General features: G+C 46.0%; 2 protein-coding genes and 2 long non-coding RNA genes across 6 annotated transcripts; 3 read left to right on the top strand and 1 right to left on the bottom strand.

Moving 5' to 3' along the window:
• Positions 1–1,213: 1,213 nt before the first annotated feature.
• Positions 1,214–4,020, top strand: LOC120650146. 2 transcript variants are annotated; one of them, XR_005665508.1, is made up of 5 exons: positions 1,214–1,717; positions 2,780–2,880; positions 3,141–3,212; positions 3,351–3,370; positions 3,450–4,020. It is a non-coding gene; the product is annotated as an uncharacterized LOC120650146 (long non-coding RNA). The 2 variants fall into 2 exon arrangements; XR_005665507.1 differs by having other exon boundaries at positions 3,141–3,370.
• Positions 4,021–5,587: 1,567 nt separating this feature from the next.
• Positions 5,588–6,924, bottom strand: LOC120650145. 2 transcript variants are annotated; one of them, XR_005665505.1, is made up of 4 exons: positions 6,802–6,924; positions 6,014–6,517; positions 5,866–5,925; positions 5,588–5,773 (listed from the first exon to the last, which is right to left on the bottom strand). It is a non-coding gene; the product is annotated as an uncharacterized LOC120650145 (long non-coding RNA). The 2 variants fall into 2 exon arrangements; XR_005665506.1 differs by having other exon boundaries at positions 6,014–6,562; positions 6,802–6,918.
• Positions 6,925–8,705: 1,781 nt separating this feature from the next.
• LOC120650144 (trihelix transcription factor ASR3-like) lies at positions 8,706–10,385 on the top strand. The gene is made up of 2 exons (XM_039927170.1): positions 8,706–9,526; positions 9,630–10,385. Exons 1-2 carry the CDS (start codon positions 8,953–8,955, stop codon positions 10,127–10,129), a joined length of 1,074 nt encoding a protein of 357 aa, XP_039783104.1. The 5' UTR covers positions 8,706–8,952; the 3' UTR covers positions 10,130–10,385.
• A 5,834-nt stretch (positions 10,386–16,219) lies between these two features.
• LOC120650143 (ras-related protein Rab5A) lies at positions 16,220–20,348 on the top strand. Its single transcript, XM_039927169.1, has 7 exons — positions 16,220–16,451; positions 17,006–17,083; positions 17,168–17,335; positions 18,355–18,403; positions 18,925–18,998; positions 19,672–19,765; positions 19,980–20,348. The coding sequence occupies exons 1-7, from the start codon at positions 16,410–16,412 to the stop codon at positions 20,084–20,086; spliced, it is 612 nt and encodes a 203-aa protein (XP_039783103.1). The 5' UTR covers positions 16,220–16,409; the 3' UTR covers positions 20,087–20,348.
• The last annotated feature ends 240 nt before the right edge of the window (positions 20,349–20,588 follow it).

Here is a 20,588-nt window from a genome sequence, read left to right as displayed (position 1 = left end):
CTCGTAATTTACAAGCAAACTATACAATTAGTTGTTTATTTCATCTAGATTTAATACTTCATGCATGTAATATTCCTGTTCGATGTGATAGATTTTGAATTTTGCAACTAAACAAGACCTTGGGAGTAGAAAGCATTCCATGAATTCAGTCTGAATTTTGTGAAGATTTAGGATGTTGTATTAAGATGGCGGGTACAGAAGCGCACCCTAACATGTCTTAAAATGTGGAATCCGGCATTTCTAATGACCCACTAATCAACAAGTTCGTATCACCCCCGGGCCATTATGAAAAATGAAAGAACAACTTAATTTAGCGAAATTAAAAAGCGCTGGATTCTTAATTGTCTTATTGCTCCTCATCTACGGCCTTGATTCCAAGATGCATTACGCTTTAGTTTTATCATAACACAATTTCCTGACTTACTCCAATTTTACAGAAATTATATTAATATATAAAATATCAAATAAATATGCTATCGAGATATATTTTCTGGTATATTTGATGAAACTAATTTTTGATGGTGTGGATTTAACTTCTCTGTAGACTAGGTCAAAACTAGAAAGTTTTGAGTCCAGATAAAAATACAACGTCTTACATTTTAAAATGGAGAAATAGCAATTTTATTCTAAATTAGGATGGAAAAATCATGTGGACGGGATTCGAGGGCTGAAAAATGTCAGTTAAAAACAAATTTGGTCTATATATATATATATAGTATTGCTATATGGTACCCAAGGTCCAAATAGCTATTCGGTCCCCAGCTCTCTTTTACCGAGGAGCCGAACAAGCTGGTTCCGAGCTGATGGCTTCCCCTCCGCTCCCACCTCGCTCCCACAGCTGGCGCCCGGCGGTTTTACGCTCGCCGTTCTTTCCACTCCCCACCCCCACTACCTCCCCCACTAGGGCTGGAAAAAAAGCTCGTTAAGCTGGCTCGGTGGCTCGTTTCAAAATTGCTTCGATTACGTTCGTTCTTTTTTTAAAATAAAGATTAATTGATTTGGAACAAAAGTCAATTTTGGCAGGCTCGGCTCGGCTCGGCTCGTTATGCTCGATTTGAAGTTGCATATCAAACAACATGGGAGACTATAATAAATACGAATATATTGATTTCGAAGAAAGCTCGAAAAAAGTCGAGGCTCGGCTCGATTCCACCCCTATCCCCAACCTCCCAGCGGTTCCCAGCTCCCCGGGTGTCATGCCGCTCCGAAGCTCCCCCACCGACACACGCAGCACCATTTGCTTTCTGAGGCCGGGAGCAGAAGGTCGAGTCGCCGCTCCCATGTTCAGCGCCAGCGTCGCTGCAGGCTCTTCACCCGCCGGCGTCGCCCCAAGCTCTTCACCCGGCGCCGCACTAGATTCTGGACCCGCCGGCACCGCCCCTTTCGGAGTTCTCCGTCGGCGTGCCTTATCTCCCCTCCCGCACTCAGGTACGGAGGCGTGGGTGCGGCGTACGTAGGCGCTGCCGCTTCCTTCACCTGCACCAGCGGCGGATCCGGCCTCGCCTGAGCCAGACGCCGCGCCGCCGAGGGCCGTCCCCACCACCGACGCTAGCGGCATCCATCCACTAGCGGTGTCTCGCAGGGTAGGAGGAGGCTCCCCAACCGGTGTCTCGCGGAGGCTCCTCCTTCCCCGACCGGCGGCGGCGCTATCTCCTTCCCCGAGCAGCGGCAGCTCGTCTTCGGTTTGATCCAGCGGCAGCTCGTCTTCAGTTTACTGGTATGGCCTCAACATTCGTGGTGCTTTTTTGTATGTACTATGATACAAATTATCTTCCTTGTCCTTTCCTGTATTGTCAATTTCTTTTTTGAACTGTGAATCTGTATGCCGAGAAGGTTGGTTTCGGTCTGAACTACGGAAACATAAAAACATATTCATATATAATTCGGTGCCCTCATCTGGCTTGATAAATGTTGCATGATGTTCATATAAACATGAAATTAATCTGTAGTATCATATACAGGATTAATCTGTAGTATCATATACATGATGCCCATTTTTCTCTCAATATACTTTGATCCCACTCATAATCGGGCATGTTTAAATTCAACAATAGGAGATGTTTTTGTTGGCAATTTCTCTGCTTCACATCAGATCAGATCACATCACATGGTGCGAGGCACAGCTCTTCCCCAACCTCCACGTCATCCAGCTGACGAGATGGACTAATGCTCCAATGATACCAAATTTATGCATTGTGTTAAAAAAAGGTATTCAGAGAGTTACCTAATTCTCTCCTCTAGAGGATTGCAAGATGTGTGTGGTTGTTGAAACAAAAATCATCCATGCATCTAGACTCAATCCTCAATATGTTCAGGTTAAAAAACTAGCAATTCAAAATCAGCTTAAAAAAGCCAAAAGGCATGCTCCGTCGGTAATTACCCAGCCTTCGGCAAGGTATTTCAACGAAGAAGCACTCTGCAAATTCTGAGATTACGTATGAAATTACTACTACCTAATTTGCTTCTAAGATTACGTATGAAATCTAGGCAGTAGGATCGGCATCTGGTTATATTTGTTCTTTTGTTGTGATCTTGATTTTTACATTAGTGTTTCTTAACGTGCCTAGATAATGACAGCTGTCAGTATGATACTTTTGAAATTTGTGAAGCAAGATGTGCATTATTTTTGGGATGGAGGGATTACTATTTTTACTAGCTAGGTCACCCACTTGATATGTAATGCACCTCATCTCTGAAAGAAGAATTACATTTTCGTGCCACTTGTATATTTGTATACTTGCTGCTGTTGTGTGTATGGACTTACCATATATTTTTGCAGGAAGTGCTTCTATGGATTATTAAATCTGTAATTGAAGAAACTGGGAGTGATGTTAGAACAGATCAACTCAGACTGTCTGGAAGACACTAAAGAGTGGAAAGGTATATCAGTTCACTGAGGTCTAGTGTTTGTGATCATGCTTGAACACAGTTCTGTTTCCCATAGGAAAGGCTATATCAATTCACTGAGTTTTGAATTATGTGCAGTAGGTCTGATAGAGTTGACTGTTTATGAAAGTGACATCTCTCTCATGGTCTGTGCACTGTTGCTGGGCAAGGCAATGTTGTACCAGATTGTGCTCCCACTCCTTTAGTTTCAGCTTACTGGTTATGAACACCATTCTTTGCCCATGTTTTCTCAGGTCAAGAACCCCTGGCCGAATGCTGATGTTCACAGGACTTTTGTTGAACCACTTTGGACTATTTGAAGCACGGTATGTTTATGTTTGTCATTTAGATACCAGTTTAGTCTCTCTTTTCGTTTACTCAGCAAACCTAGTTCTGAGTGAGCTCTCATGTCTGGAACACTATCTGTGCATGTATCACACTGTCTTTTTTGGTGTTTCGAGAAGCATGGGCATAGGATTCTCAGGTCTGCCTTCTACCTTCTCTTTATTGGTTTTCTTCTAGTAATTCTGCCGGCTAATTTTCTTTGATTATCAATGATGCAGCTCATCTGGGACCCTGCCCTTGGCCTGCCACTTGAGAGGCCGAAGAGTGTTACCATGGAGTGGCTGGAGAACTACTGCAAGAACAAGGCTACTTGAAGCTTGTCACAAATGCTGGCTTTTCCCAACCTTATGGTGTTAATAATTAAACATGGGTTATAGAAGTAGTCATTTCCGGATTTCCCCCTTGGCTGTTGAATAACGCAAGAGCACGATGCCCTCAGGCGGTAGAATTTTCTAATCTTCCTTTACTCGTGGACATCGAGATAGTTGATTTGCGGCAACACTGGCATAAGAGATTAGGACATGCTAATTAATCTTTACATGTCAGCATTGCAGAAGTGATTGGGTTGACTAGCATGAGGACGAGAGGTACGACTTGACAAAATCTATATAAGGGAGGAGATTTATTTACATAGCTAGCAATACTGCTACTGTCGTACACTGTACCCTCCAGATGCACAGGAGCTTAATTGCATCTTTAGCAGATCTGTAGGGAAAATATTTTCACAATAAACTTTGTAAAGGAAGCGTATCGAGATTCAAGAGGAATGAATCAGAAGGTGTTTTCCTAGCTAGCAGGATACCCTACAGATTGCCGTTTGGTAGAGGTGTCCCTGAAATCCACTAGCTCTACCAAGCTACTTAACTCCCTTCACACTTCAACTCTGGAAAGCAACGCAATTATATCAACCAAACAACATGCAACTCATACATCTGATCACTAAACAAGCCTACCATGCCATGGAGCCATTGATTTTCAGTTTTCCCAGGTCTACCATGCACCCATTCATTTTTCAGTTTGGCCTGATCTACCAGTGCCTCTAGAAGCTCGTCTCTGTACACTACGCCAAAAAATCACCAACAAGTCTACCATGCAGCCATACATTTTTTGGTTGCACTTGACCGACATCCTGCATCCATGCAACTGCTCATAGCATTCAACATCATTCGTGTTCAACAGATGGCTCAGAGGCGCCCAACCATGGCCGGTGCCGATTTCATTGTGCAAGGGTTGCAAGAACACCACCAGGCATATGGTGTCACCTCGGTCATGTGTTTCAACCATAATTAGCCACACTAACAAAATCAGTACCTTTGCGAGCAACCATGCACAGCAGATGGGTGACTATGCTTTCATGACAAGCGTTTGTGATCTGCAAAAAAAACATATCGAGAGAAGAGGATATACAACATTGATGAAAGGGAGCTATTAACTTGATACAGGAAGAACAACTTATAAATATTCAGATCAAAGTAAAGCGGTGACTCTGAGAATGGGATTGAGATCTCTGGGATCTGTAAAACATCACAGGCAAATATAAAATTATCCTCTTTGTTGAACCAAACTAATGCTGATTGCAAATGCACAAATATTGTCCTAAAATATTAGCACTTCAATGTACATGGAATCCTAGGGAAGGCTGACACTGATTGAAGACTTTAGTTCTAACATTCAACTAATACTTTCCAAGCATACAGGAGTACACTACTGATTAGGAGTTTTAAGACTGCATTCAATACAATATTTAGCTTTTATAGTGATGCAACACTAAATCCTGCATCACTTCTATTACTCACTCCCGCCACTGATGGCTTGTTCCTCCTGCCGGTCATCATCTACATATTCATCATCATCCTCGGAATTACTAGGGATTCCTATGTAAGAGTTGTCTTCCAAAAGCCTCCTCCTTTGCAGCGGCCTTTCCTCCAGTTCCTTCCTATTGTTTCCATGATCATACATGTTCTGCTTGTTCTTTGCTCCCGCAGGTCTGCCCCTCCTTTTATTCTTCATCGCTTCAAGGCGGTCTTTATTCTTTTGCAACGTTGGGCATGTCGCTGAGTTATGGGTTGACTTCAATTTACACACGCTGCATCTTCTGGTTCCCTTCTTTTCTCCTTGTGCTCCAAGAGTGACTTCATTCATTTCGGCTAATGTCTTGCTACGTCCCTTTGTCTTTGTACAAGGTAGTCGTTCCATTGAAATCCCGCTTTCCTGGGTTACGCCAACCTGTACATGTTTGTTCCATTTAAATTTGCTCAACCATAAATTGTTAATTCTATATACACTGCAAAGATTATCTCACATTGAGTGCTACTGTAGTGTCCTGATCGCTGGACTCCCATTTATTTTCCTCACCCACTGCCTGCAGTTGGATGCTCATTTATCCATTTTCATATAAGAATTCACACCTACAGCTATCATATGCACTTCAATTTCATTCAATGTTCATGCAATTTCAATTTACCTCTCCTGATGCCATGTTCAAGTGGTCATGACATGGATTATTTTCCGTGACAACTGCATTACTTGTTTGCCCGATTTCCTGCATTAGAAGAAGAAGAAAAATATCCTATTATCACCATCGATATGGTCACATTGCCAGCTTGTTGAATTTCACAAATTGAAATCAATTACCTGTGTACCTTCATTGTGCCCGCACATGTCTTCGTCACTGTCTCCTTGCCTATATGTTTCCTGTGTTTCAGCAACAAAATCACTGTTTTAGTATAAACTTTTCTACTTTTAACCATTTCCATCCATTCTCGATTCATCATTCAAATACCTGTCCTGTTGTATTTCTTCCTGTCGTGTTTTTTTTTTGGCCCAATATCATGCGGGATGTCCTTTATTTCGTTGAACACGCTATCCATCCCTTCAATTGCTCTTTCAAACGCCGCCTTCGACATGCTACCTGCTTGGACAACTTTTGTGCTCTTTTTCAGTAGCAATTTTGTTCTATAGTTTTTTGTGTTTCCATCGTCTCCTGTTAAAATCTTGTCTTCCCTGCTAAATGCCACATCTCTCCTTGCTGACTTGGTGTACCTCTTGAAAATGTATTTCGCAGGTATTTTATCAATTTGTATGTGAATGAAGGTCCGCAGCAAATGAACGCAGAATAGGCCTGCATGTTGAAACACCCCCCTGTATTCCTTGATTCTCTGCTACATCCTGCTGCATCCCTAGATTGCACCTTGTTGCCTCTTCGACAATGACTTCCTGTTCTTTTCTCACCGGAACATCTCCCTGCTCTCCTACTTCACCAAACTGGAGCCTTCTCGTTGCCATGCTGCTTCACAAAGTAAATGCCAAAACCATCAGCACATTATCCAGTCTGCATCCAGAGATGACAACTTAATTGATTAGCGTGGCATAGGATAGAATATCAGATGAGCAAATGGATAGTGGGGGGAAATCCCTTACTAGCTTCGCTAAATCATTAAGCTACATCATGAAAGCATTAAGCTATTGAATCCTCTCAGTGACATTTAATCGAACACGTGACCTCCATCGTTGGAAAGGGAGCAGATCACGCCATTACGAGCGGACAAACATAATCAAATACTCCAATACCTTGTGGGGCTGCACGCTGGTTTGGAGGCAGAGTAGTCCCCGTTGAGCGCGAGGCAGAGTAGACCACGGCGAGCGTGTGGCAGAGCAGTCCAAGGTGCTTCCTGCGACACCACGCCGTGCGCGAGAGGTCAGCTCCCACGGCCTCCGCCTCCTCGACCAGACACTGGTGCTGGAGAGGACCGCCGCGGCACGAAGTCCGGAGAGGTCCGTCGCGGCCCGAATTCTGGAGCAGTCCGCCGCGGCGCGCGCTCCGATGTTATCCGCCTCGAGCGAGAAACGGCTTACTGCTGTGCGTCTCGATTTCTTGCACGAGCGTGACGCCATTGGGAACCGCCGGGACGTGGGGGTGGTGGGGGGGGCGGCAGGGCGTGGCCGGGTCGGCGGACTGCGAAGGACGAACTGCCGCAGCGAATCGTGGCCGGAGGGAGCGCGGACTGAGGAGCCTTTTCGGCTCGGGGCGGGGGAGAGGGGGTCTGGACCGGCTCCATGTGGACGGCTCGGGGGCTCGTTCTCCTCGGTGGAGATTGGACGTTAGGGACCAAATACCTATTTGGAACCCGGAAACCAAATAGTGCTGCCCTATATATATATATATATATATATATATATATATATATATATATATATATATATATATATATATATATATATATATATATATATATATATATATATATATATATACTACGAAACTAAAGGGGGTGTCCTCGCTCCTCTTGAATTTTGAGAATCTGAAATTTATGTTAGGTTCACAGCATACACATATTTCTAACCGTACAACGAGTTGTAGACCATTATGTATGACTTTCGACAGTTGTTGATGGACAATGGCTTCACTTCCTGTTTCTTGCACCTTCATACCGGCCAATATTATCATCTACTTGCCTACCATTTCATCTCAGCTGGTCTCTATCCGTTGTCGCTTCCAGTTAATGAAATACGGTGGGGGGCCCTCCGGCCGTGTTCTTCTCTGCTGGTCTCTATCCGTTGCATAACTTTGTCGTCCTTGACTCCTTGAGCACACATCGACAAAAGGCCATTGGCCCGGCATTTTATAGAAAGCAGAATGTTAACTGGGGACAATTAATCCCTTGTAGTTTCGTGACCTCAATCAAGTCCCGAGCAAAATATCCAACACAAGTTCATCATCAGGATCCAGCGGATCAAACCTTCAGTAAACTTGATGCAGCGCATCCATTCAAATAATGTCAAGTCGTTGGCAGGGGAGCATGGCAGTGGTGAATGGTGGACCTTTGTCGTGTCCGTCGATGCACATACCTTTCTACTTGAAAGATCACATGCGCCTAAAAGCCTTGAGCTAGGTAGCGGCAATCAATCCACACACCCCAGCCTTCTTTTCTCCAGCCTTTTCCCCCCTGCCACCACACACACCCCAACTCCATGTGGTGCCTCTGGTATCAGTCGTACAATTGCTCCCCAAGATCAGTGTTAATTTAGTCACCTGCACATCCTCTCGCATTACCAAAACAAGATGGCTATTATGCCTTAACATGGGGCCTGATCACTGCCTCAGCAAATGATTGCAGTGGTTCTGCCCACTTCCCCAAAAGTGAGCCTTTTAACAGGAGAATCATAGAGCCACAGTGCTAGTATAACTCAGTTCCTTTAAGCTTGGAGGACTAAAACATTCCCATGCCTGAAACCCTAAGCAAATAAAGCTTCATGTCTTTCTAACCTTAAACTCCTCCCACATGCATTTGTCGATGATCAGATACAGCCAGCAGGGACCAAGAAAAAGGTAGTCAAACTCAATAGAACCCCACAAAATCCAGGTCAAAAAAGCCCACAGAAAGGGAGAGGAGAGAGATAGAGGGGATGAAAAGGCAATGCATAGAGCCAAACAGATGCCACTTTTCTCCTTGCTATCTCATGTGATTCTACAATCTACTGCAAGCATGAAGTCATTGGTGGTACTTCACTTCCCCTCATCACCTCGTGCATGCAACCCTCATCATACAGCTTCCACCAACAATGGCATCAGTAGGCACCACCAAGCTAGGAGGTAGGAGGTCATGGCTTCCCCTCTTGTGACTTGTGACTTGTGCCAGCATGCTATCGCATCAAATAACACACTGATCTCAGCACCGCGGAGCTAGCACCCCACTCCACCAGCAGACTGCGGCAGCAGCCATGGACGGCGGCTCCCGTGCCCTGCTCAGCCAGACGGGAGACGAGCAGTCCAGGAGGAGCGTCGTCATGGCCGGCGCCGGCGCCCTGACGGTGGCGAGGGACTACCGGCGGGGGAACTGGACGTTGCCGGAGACGATGCTGCTGATCGAGGCCAAGCGGAAGGTGCACGAGGAGCGGCACCGGGGGGACCAGGGCCTGGCGCGGTGGCGCTGGGTCGAGGACTACTGCTGGCGCGCCGGCTGCCGGCGCAGCCACAACCAGTGCAACGACCGCTGGGACAACCTCATGCGGGACTACAAGAAGGTGCGCGCCTACGAGGCGGCCGGCGCCGGCGCCGGCGCCGGCGCAGCGCCCAGCTACTGGGCGATGGGCAGGGCGGAGAGGAAGGAGAAGGGCCTCCCGAGCAACCTCCTCCGCGAGATATACGACGCCATGGGCGAGGTCATCGAGAGGAGGATGAGCTTGGGAGGCAGTGGCGGTGGCGCCGGCGCCGGCGGGGCGTCCTCCAGCCTCCTCGAAGTCCCCATGCAGGCTTCCCCGCTCGCCCAATTCCTACCCCGATCTCTACATCTTGGTACGTCATCTCTCTGTCGCGTCCGGTCCTCTTTCTGAATTGAGGCGCCATTTTGTGCTCGATCCTGATGTGCATGACTGGTTTCTTTCTCACTATGATCAAGAACAAGAGGCGCGGCATCACGAGTACGGCGTGGCGCATTTCAGCAGCCCGGAGTCGCCGGAGAGGAAGAGGAGGCGGCCATCGCTGGACGAGCTGCGGCCAGGGACAGGGAGTAGCACGCCACCAGCGCCGGTGGGACCGCACGTCGTCCACCGTCAGGAACAAGGGCACCGCCACCGCGAGGACGACGACGATCACGGGCGCCGCGACGGCGAGAGCTCCGATTCCGACGAGGAGGAGGAGATCCTGGGCGGCGCGATCGGGCGGTGCGCGGCGATCCTGTCGGAGGCGCTGGAGAGCCGGGAGGCCGCGGAGGAGCGGCGGCACCGGGAGGTGATGGCCGTGGAGGAGCGGCGCGGGCGCGCGCTGCAGGCGCGCCGCGAGGCCGGCGAGCAGTGCGTGGCCGGGCTGGCCGCGGCCGTGAACCAGCTCGCCGGGTCCATGCTGGCGCTCGCCGCCGCCAAGCACAAGGACAAGGGCGGCGCGGCGCCCCCCAAGTGAGACAGGTCCCCCGTCTCGCATGATGACGCCGCCGTGCCCGTGCGTGCGGCCGCTGCCGGAACACCGATCCGCGCACGCCACGGGCCATCGAGTGGGCGTCGACCAGATCGAGATCGTCCTGCCATCAGAGTGCTGGCGCTGCTGCATGGCGATGATGCTCGGCCTCGTATCGCAGCTCGAGGCCGTCAGCGCGTGCGCGCTGTCTCCTGCGGCGAGTCCGAGACGCCTAGCGGGGGGCTTTCTTCTGCATGCATGTGATAGGGACTGTTTGGCTCCAGGACTTTTTTCAAAAGTCCCTATCACATTAAAAGGAATCTTACTATTTTATATTATTAAATAAAATCTGTTTATAAATGTTTTTTGACAGCTGAGTGCTTTTTCGCGAGACGAATCTAATGAGCCTAATTAATTCATAATTTGCTACAGTGATGCTACAGTAACCATTCGCTAATCATAGATTAAGACACCTCATTAGATTCGTCTCGCAGTTTAGCCCCAGGGTTCTGCAGTTAGTTTTATAATTAATATTTATTTAATACTTCTAAATACTAAAAAGTCCCTGGGACTTTTTTGAAGTCCCTGTTTCTAAACACGCCCTATAGGGCCTCGCTGGGTTTGCTTTTCTGAACTTCTGATCGTCCTGAACCCGACAGGTCTAGACTACTGTCGTAGAATGCATTCGTGCACGATGGTAGAGGCGTATTAGATGAGTCTTGGAGAGACCTTTTGCTTATCTCTACTGGAGTAGTTCGGTTAATCTATGGTGTCAAAAAATTGATTCATAGTTAGTCCTGGCTGTGTCGATTTTAATCTGTTCATGTGACTGATCGTTTGTTTGCATCATGATACAATGGCCCGATGGGTTAGTTTACTGTGGTGACTTGTGCCACCGTGGTTTGAGATGAAGTAGCCAGGTGCAGAGCCAGAGAAAAATAGAGGAGAGTGCGGCACTTTATAGTACATATGATAAAAATCTAGAAGTGATAAGGGATTATGGATTCTTCGGGGTGCAATTGGTATTCGATGGTGTTTTTTCAGCTAATTAGTTGGATGCCATATTTTATTTGCTCTCTCTCCCGCACACACTAACTACGTGGCATGTCATTCTAGCTCATAGCAAATTTAACCTAATGAGTAATGACTAAAAAATATGTGGAACTTGCATCCCTAGGCACAAGCCTTTTAGGCTCCTTGGCGGATATATGTACTATACCTCCATATATAGAGACAATTTGATGTCTAGATATATAATAGTTTGTGTTAGGGATTGAAAAATCAACCATGCTTGCTACTGATGAGCATATGTTGTAGCATCATGCGAGCTCCAAATTTTCCAAGAGCCCAATCATATATAGGGCATGGAGGCATTTCATTTGGCTCCTCCGGCACTTGAATTTTAGATCATTGGATTTAGATCCAATAGTTATGGGACAAGCGTCTCCATCTTCAATTTTTCATACCCGCCAGTGGAGAACGCACACCTGGCGAATAGATGGCTAATGCACCCCTCTCTTCATCTTCTTCCTTTCCATCTTTTTTCTTCTCGTCCCTCTTCATTTTCTTCTTCTCCGGCATCCATGCATGCATATGCCCATCATTTTCTTCTTCAATTCCTGATAGCGGCAAGCTTTTCCACCACCGCTCGTCCACGGAATGTTTTTCTCCATTGTCTTCAGTGTCTTCAAAGGAATTCTATGCTGTATGCTGCCTTGTCAACTTGCCCACCAACGGCTCTGCTTCTAAATCCTCATTGATTAAACTTGTTTCCAAAATCCGCAACCTAAATCGAAAATCCCTACTCCTAACTGCTGGAGAACCTCATTTTTTGCCTTTGAGATTAAATATATGGGTATGAACTCCATATTAAATATATGGGTCTCCCTTTAGTAAGTCCACGTTAATTGTTGGTGTTACTAATCGGGACTATAAAAAGACTACGGTGTCTATAAAATTTAGACCGTCGGAGACTAAACTCTACCTAGACAAAACGAGAGGAAGCGATGTGAGTTTTTCTACCAATGTGACTGACATAGATATATATGTGGGCACTTGGATTCGGGCCGAGCAACCTTTTTCTGGTACGTACGAAAAGTAAAGCCATTGTGAGTACTTGGTAAAAGCAAAGGAGCACTCATGTGTCATATGAGCCATGAGTCGATCGATCTCTTACGTGCTGATAATATAAGCGCCGGCCAACCTTGTCATGGTGATCATGCATGGCATGCGATGGAAAAGGCTGCAATGCATGCCGTCCGAGGTGTGCCGCCTCTCTACAATCATTATATTGTCACACGCTGCTTAGAGGTAGCTGTACATTCATTTGCATCACATCAGTGGTAGTAGCTTTCATTTGTAGAGAGGTAGAACCAGCTATAGCAGCTAGCGGGGATGCACGCTGCATGCATGCTTTCAGTTCCGGTCCTTTTAAAATTGGTTGTAGTTAGTTGACATGCATGTCCACGTTCTTAGCTGCCTTGTTGCTCATCATCAATCGCCTGTAGAAAGGTTCATTGTATTCGATTCCACGATTTGCATCGCATGAGCAGTACGTATATATACTGAAGTTCGTCCGACAGGAGGATGCTTGGACCAGCGAGCGTCTGATCGATACGGTAGGAGAGAAAAAGAAAAGCGAGCAGTTTGCGATTGCTCCAGCAGTCGTCGGGGCCAAGCGGAAGGGACCAAGGAAACGGCGAGCAGCCCAGCACAGCAGCATGGCACCAACTGATGGCTACTGATGCTGATCAGAGATGACAGACAGATGGAGGGGCCAGGCGCACTACAAGGAGAGCAGAGGTAAAGCTTTAATTTTGTCCAAGCCAGACACAGCCGGACAAAAATTGTTACCATGATTACCGGCCAGTGACGACTGGGAGGGAGGCGCCTCAGGGGCAGGGGCACAGGCAGCTCAGCTGCTGGGAGTGGGACTGGGAGGGAGGGAAAAGTTACTGTGCTGCTTACCTACTGCACAGTAACGCGACTGGGCCGGGCAATGTGGCGCAGGCGGCAGGCATCCATTGATGCTGCAGCGAGCAGCTAGCGCAACCAGGAGCACAGCAGCCAGCAGGGCAGGGGGAAAGGAAAACTAATCGGAGAGAATTCCGGCGAGAAGAGAGAGATGGGCAGATGGCTGTGGCCTGTGGTGCTCGTGCTCGATCAGTTTCCCGGGCGGGGGGGGGGGGGGGGGGGGGGGGGGGTGGTGGCTGGTGCATGAAGACAGAGGCCGTGTTTGGATCGCACTACTGTCCCTAGTGCGTACATTTCTCGAAGGGTCAGTTGTATTTATGCCACTCCAATTTTTTAAAATTGGATTTCATGTTGAAAATCATACCATTGAGTGGCATGATTTTCAACATGACACTCAATTTCACGGAGTTGTGGTGGCATGAATCGAATTTTCCCTTTCTCGAAAAGAGGCATATGCATGGAGCACTAAATGAAATCTATTTATAAAACAATTTCAGAGATGGATGTAATTTTTCACGACGAATCTAATGACGATAATTAATTGATGATTGAATACAGTAATGCTACAGTAACCATTCTCTAATCACACGGTCAAATGACTCGTTAGATTCTTCATGGTTACTAGCGCAAGAGTTTTAGAGTTGGTTTTGTAAACTGACTTTATTTAATAACATAATTAGTGGTAAAAGTTTCCTAACATTAACATTCACTAGCGCGCAAAAGGGCCAGAGTACTCGGGGGCTCCGCCACAGGCTGGCGCGCGCAGCAGAGGGCTAGCTTAGCTCGTCCTAGGCGCGGCAGGTGAGAGAGGACTGGAGCGCGGTCAAAGGAATCAGGCCCTAGACACCGCTGCGATCGCTGCCGCCGCGGCCGTAGCCCTGCCGCGCCACGGCGAATGGCACGTCGAGCTGCTGCGTGCCCCCACTTAATTTTTTGAAAAATTTATCCGTGGGACATTGCGAAAGTGAGATTTTGTAAATTGATTTTGTCAGCAGCATATTGTAAAAAAATTCTTTGATTGCAACACACCACTGCAAATAAATTAATCATTTTTTGCTAGAAAAAGAGGTAAAAAATCTTATTTACCCTTAGCCCCACCTGTCATCTTCCTCTACCTCTTCTTTGCCTCTGCCGTCGTCTCTTTTTCTTCCCCACTAAGCTGCTGCTGCCTGAGCTCCGGCCACCGCCCCGGCGGTGGCACGCGTGGGGCACGACGGCAAGCGCGGCAAGGCAGTGGGCCCGCAAGACGGCTGCGCGCGCGGCAAGGCGGCGGGTGCGTAGCGGCGGAGGAGCACGGCGGCAGCCATGGCGGGCTTCGAGCTCGGGCCCTGACGGCGCGCGGAGGCCATTGCGGGGTGGAGGCCGCGATGGCGCACAGCGCGGCGGCTGGTGGCCGACTGTCTCCTCCCTCCCCCATCGACGAAGCGGACCAGGCGGCCGCGGGCACGCGGCGCCGTCGTAGTGCCGAAATCAAAGCAGCCTGCGTGAAGGGTGGGGCCACGGTGTGAAGACAGGCAGACCTGCAGGCAGCGGCGGCCGTCCCAGCCATGCGCCGCCCCGCACGCGCGGGTGGGGGTGGGGGCGGGGAGTTCGACGTGAAGTCCGGACAGGGAAGGCATAAGGAGGAAATACAGCTAAAGATATTTTAGTTTTTTCAAGTCATGTTCTCTCGTCACTCAGATTGAAAATGAGTTATTTAATGGAGTTCATGTGCCACACACAAAATTTTTCACTCAAGATGTCCTACAGACTAATTCAGGGAGTGGAATGTGCACCGCACAAAATCATGTTTTGAAAGTGTCCTCTAGAAAAAAAAAAACTCCTAATTTTTTCTCATGTGAGACGACGACCGTGACCCTGCTGCGTGCTGCCGGCCGCCCGCCTCGGCCGGCCTGATGCCTCCCGTGTCCAAAACAACAGCGTCGACGGCGCCGTCTCGTCCTCCTCCCTCCCTCCAAACCACCCGTCCCTCCAGAGAGCCGACGCGGTGGTGACCGGTGGCGAGTCGTGCCGTGCGCGTACCGCAGGGGGGGGAGGCGTATCTTTCGGCTTCGCTCCTGTTGTTACGCTACGCTGCTGCTCTTCCGATGCCTCTGGGCTCTCTGCACACATGGAAAAAGCGTCTTGCGAGACGTTGAGGTGGGGTTCTTGTGGAGTGGATAATATAATCCAATGCAGGTATCAATCAGTTCCCATCATTTGTGCGTTTCAATTAAAATAATAATAAAAGAACCACCAGCGCGAGAGTGTTTCCGATAATATGCTGCTGATGATGACAAGTCTTTCACGGTGCATATAAATACCTTAGTCGGTGATGCTCGAGGTGGATTCATGTGTGTGTAGTGGTGTGAATGTGTGGGCATTACTTCTTGTAATAATGACGAAAAGAACCAGACTTGACAGCAGAGAAGAAGACAACATATGGGAATTAGTGAGAGGTTGGGTGGATTATGAGCGATGCAGCCAATTATGGAAGAGAACGAATGTTCTAGAACAACTCTACAAAATGCCTTGGTAATTCAATATTCAAGTACAACAGCATGCATGCAAACGTCGTTGCCGAATTCAAATTGTTATCGTACCATACAAAAACATATGGGAATTCTTTGTTTATATTTCTTTTTTCTCAATGTTAATATTTGTAATGGTTAATCAAACAACTACTCCCTCCATTCTCAAATATATGACGTTTACCTTACATAGTGAATATGTGGAAAGGTTTCATATTATTGCAAAAGTTAAAAAATGAATTGGTAAGAATTATAACATGAGGTAAAAAAAATTCAAATTGAAGAAAATATTTGAACTTTTACAATAATATCCATCCTCAGGATATCCGAATTTAGGAAGAGCTTCGTACTTTCACCTAGCATCTTCCCGGATTTAATAATAATAATAATAATAATTTGGAAACAATCCAATTCCTTTTCTTACCCGCCACGAGAATACGGATGTGGACTTGCTCCATACGATGTCCCCACATTTGGACCATTTCTAATTCTAACCCATGGCTACTCCTCTAGGCTCAAGTGTTCAGATTAACCAACTGGGCTTTCCAGTCATCCAGTGGTGTTGAGCAAGCCTGAGGGCAATTATGTAACTTAGCAAGGGTTGGAGTGGGGAAACCCTTTTTCTTAAGCAAAAAAAAAAAAAACAAAACAAAACAAAAAAACAAGGGGAGAAGCATATAGCTCACGCGGAACACGGGAGCGGCGGAAGCAAACAACTGAAATTCCCCAGTCCGGTTCCTTCCGTGCGATTTGATCTCGTCGGAGGCGCGGCCGCGGTTACCCCCAACCCGCCATCGAATTCGATGGCGGCCAACGCCGGCAACAAGATCCGCAACGCCAAGCTGGTGCGAATTCCCTGTCCCTAGCGCTCAATTCCCGTTTTTGGTTTCGCCGCAGATCGAATCCCGGCCGGCCGGATCTTGATCGCCGGTATTGGGCTGGTTGGTGCTCGGTCGCGTGGGGTTGGTCGCGATCGTATACGCTCTTAGTTGCGGACGGATTATTACGACGAGACAAATAGACGGGGTCCTTCCTTTTATGGTTGTTGATAATAGTGTTAAGGAATTATACATACTTCTCTCTCTCTCTCTTTTTTCGAATTGTCCAACTTATGTCTCTAGATAAGTGGCTACCTTCTGGTTAATTTCTGCGTTAGCTTTCGAGAAACATTACCTGCGTTTTTGGTTGCCAATTCGTGGCTTGAGGTTGTCAAATGTACTTCGGGTGATGACTTTAATTGGCCTTCAGTATTGGTGGTAAATGAACTCCTAAATGGTCTCTTATCCGTGAGTAAATTCCGCTTCTTGAGGTTGTGGGGGCTTGTAGTTATGTCTCAAACATATAATTTTGCATTGTATAATCTCTGCTGCAAGAGTTTCATGATATTTCGATTTGTCAGGTTCTTCTTGGAGATGTGGGCGCTGGCAAATCTAGTTTGGTTCTTCGGTTTGTGAAAGGACAGTTTGTTGAATTCCAGGTGAATCATTTGAAACAGTTCTCATGATGAGATAGCGTATTGCTAGTTTTTCTTCTTCTCATTTTTCGGTCTACCTATTTGTAGGAATCAACGATTGGAGCAGCTTTCTTCTCTCAGACCTTGGCGGTCAATGATGAGACTGTTAAGTTTGAAATCTGGGATACTGCTGGGCAAGAGAGGTACCATAGCTTGGCACCCATGTACTATAGGGGTGCTGCTGCCGCCATCGTTGTCTACGACATTACGAATCTGGTTAGTAAAACACTAATAGTTTACTTGTTCTAGATAAATTGATTTATCAGGATTTAGGACCCCAGCAATTTCTTTCAAAGATTCATAGTTTAATGGATTCTTTGGTTAATAATAACAGTTAGAAGTTAAAACTCTCATGCCAGTGCATTGCTGAGATGAGCACTGGTTAGTAATAAAACCATAATTAGCAAAAGTTTTCAGATAGTTCCATTCATGATTCTTGTGATGCAAGCAATTAAAACTAGATGTTTGTAGGAATATGACAAGGTCTAGCTTTTCATCCTTTCAGTAGTGTGAAAAAGTAAAAAACTCGATCAAGGGGAGAGGCGTCCCCTTGACATAGCCCTTAAGGTAGGGACCCCCCGAACCTCAATAGCCAGCAGGAACCTCACGGGCGCACGCTTCGTGGCGGTCACGGACCCATCTGCACAGTTACTATATTTTTGGAGGGGGGCACAACAACCATGCAGCACCCAGGCTTCGAGCATGGGCAGGGAGGCGCCGCAGCGGGCGGCCTCAACCACAGGGGCAGCTAGTAGTGTGAAAAAGTGTTGACCTTTCAATATAGTAAGTGCTTTTAACCAGTGTTAAAACTACATGGAGTGCCTGCCTGGGTCCTGGGATGACTTATACTTTTATGATATATATCTGGTTGATGCTATTGCCAAAGGCCATTGGCAATGCATAGTTGACAACTTATATATGATGTTCCTTTCAATGCTCTGCACTAATCGATGTGCATCAATCTTAACATGCGTGCTCATTCACTGATAAACACTTGCATTTGGATGTGCACTATCTCTTATTTTGTAATTTTTAATTTTGTAACCATATTCCAATTTCCAATCACTTATGCAGCTCCCTATCACACTCATGCTCCCTGTTGTTCATACATCATGCAATGATTTAGTTGGGGGCTACAATTCAGAAGCAACACATCATTCAACAGTTTTATCTCCTTTACCCTGTTAAATGCAATTACACCACCACGTACTTATTCATTATTATGTTACTGTTAGGCCTCCTTCACTCGTGCGAAGAAATGGGTCCAAGAACTTCAAGCTCAAGGTACTTCAAGATTTAGGATGCTGCGTCTATGTTTTAGTTTTTTCCCTGCAAAGAAACTTTTTTATGCCTACCCAAAAACAAGTATATTCGTGGTCCTTTTTGCACTGATCTGCTCCTTATATTTGATATACTTGCTCAAAATGGTGTTCAACGCCCAATGCTTCTGGTTTTCAGTATTAAATGATGGTGTATCTAGTGGCCTTTTTTAAATACAAATCACTTTAGGCTTCCCTTTTTAGCCTATACCTTTTCATTTGATCTATACCTTGTAATGTTCCATGTATGCTGTTTTTTATTTCGTACTTCCTGTGTGGCTATTAAATCATTTGGCAGAAATAGAGATAGCATACTGAATTTATTTCTTCCTGAAACTTAGATTCCCCCAACCCATTTCATGTTTGAGTTTTTGGGTATGGTACTATGGTTGATGGTAATGCAAATAATGAAAAAAACAAAGCCATGTAATAGTTATGTAGCTTGTTGATACACAAGTAACGAATTTTCCCTTTGCTTTGGTGTAGGAAACCCGAATACAATAGTGGCTCTTGCTGGCAACAAAGCTGATATGCTAGATGCAAGGCAGGTGCCAGCAGAGGTATGCAATTCCTGTTTCTCCTGTCTTTCCTCTCCCTGTTCATTTTACTGTCTTCCTTAATCATGTTGTTCAAACCTTCTTCTGTTTCAGTATATAGTGTAGCATTGTGTCATAACGTTTAGCTGCTTTGTTTTCTGGTATGCCATCTCAGGAGGCTTTAGATTTCCTAATAATAGCCTAATAATATCACTGTTATTGATGCCTTATGACCCTTCTCTTTCTTTTCCCTTTTTTGGTGGCTCATGTTGGGTTTGAAATCTGACGTACCCCAACTTGCTTGGGATTGGCTCAGTTGTTTTTGTTGTTGTGATCGTTGTTTTTTGGTCTGGCAATTTGACTTCGCATAATCCCTTCTGGCACCTTGCCTATTTTTTTCTTTACATATAAAATTAATCCTTTCAGTTGTAAGTTTCCAATCTACCTTGCAAAAAAGAGAACTTAGGACACAAAAATTTCTACTATGACACATCCAAATTTTCAATCCAACCCCACTTGCATGCCACGTGATATAGATATAGCATAAAGGCTAAAATATTGCAATCTACAATTAGCATACGTAAGCCTGGACTGCTTCCTGCTGTTGTAGCATCTTTTTCGTCTGTTGTGGCCCCTGTGTGTTGCAATCAGTTGAACTTTGTTGATGCGTGTATGATATAATATTCTCTTGATGCAGGAAGCAAAAACATATGCACAGGAGAATGGACTTTTCTTCATGGAGACATCTGCCAAAACTGCGATCAATGTGAATGACATATTTTATGAGATCGGTGAGTTGAATTCCATTCTAATTCGGTGGTGGTCCATGGGCTGAACATTCAGTTATAACAGACAGATCTTTAATTCATAGCTCCAGCCACTGTGCCTTCACTCCACAATCTCTATTTATAATACATAATAATCTCGGTAGTTTCTTGCTTTTTATTGCTGATACTGTTACGATCTAACATTGTACACATTCATTGTCTTCTACTCCCTTTGCAGCAAAGAGACTGCTCCAAGGGCAACAGGATCCAAGCCCACAGGCTGGAATGGTTCTGAACCAAAGACCAAATGAGAGAATGGTCAGCAGTTCTTCATGCTGCTCTTGAATCTGTGTTTCAACCTCTTACTGCCATTGTGAAATGTATCAGAGGAAGTTAAACAAAATGTCCCAGTCTTCTGTGTGGCTGCATTCCAGCCTGATAATGCTCCAGCTTCCCTCTTCTTTTCTTCTCATGTGTTTGTCATGTAAATGTCAATACTAGAACATCACTGCACGGATAGTGTTACTGAAGTGTTGAATGTGCTCTTATTATATGATTGCGCCCACTCCAATCAGATTTGCACATGTCACAATTGTTGGGGTTTTCACCTCGGTCTAACATGTGCTATATCTGTTGTCTTTGATATGGTAAACCCGAGTTACAATTGCTGCAGAAACCAAGAATAGAATACTACAATTCCCTGTTATGTTTGACGTCTCCTGTTTATATGACACTTCGGTGGAATTAAATTTCCGGACACACAACAGATAATTTTAAAAGTAAATTAATCTCCGAATTCCTTGCATTGAACCCTTAAATTTAAGGGTAAATTGTGTTGTCGGCTCTT

The sequence above is a fragment of the Panicum virgatum genome, chromosome 9K (genome assembly GCF_016808335.1).
Source record: "Panicum virgatum strain AP13 chromosome 9K, P.virgatum_v5, whole genome shotgun sequence".
Classification (NCBI taxonomy): Eukaryota; Viridiplantae; Streptophyta; class Magnoliopsida; order Poales; family Poaceae; genus Panicum; species Panicum virgatum.
This window is presented reverse-complemented; position numbering and strand designations above follow the sequence as displayed.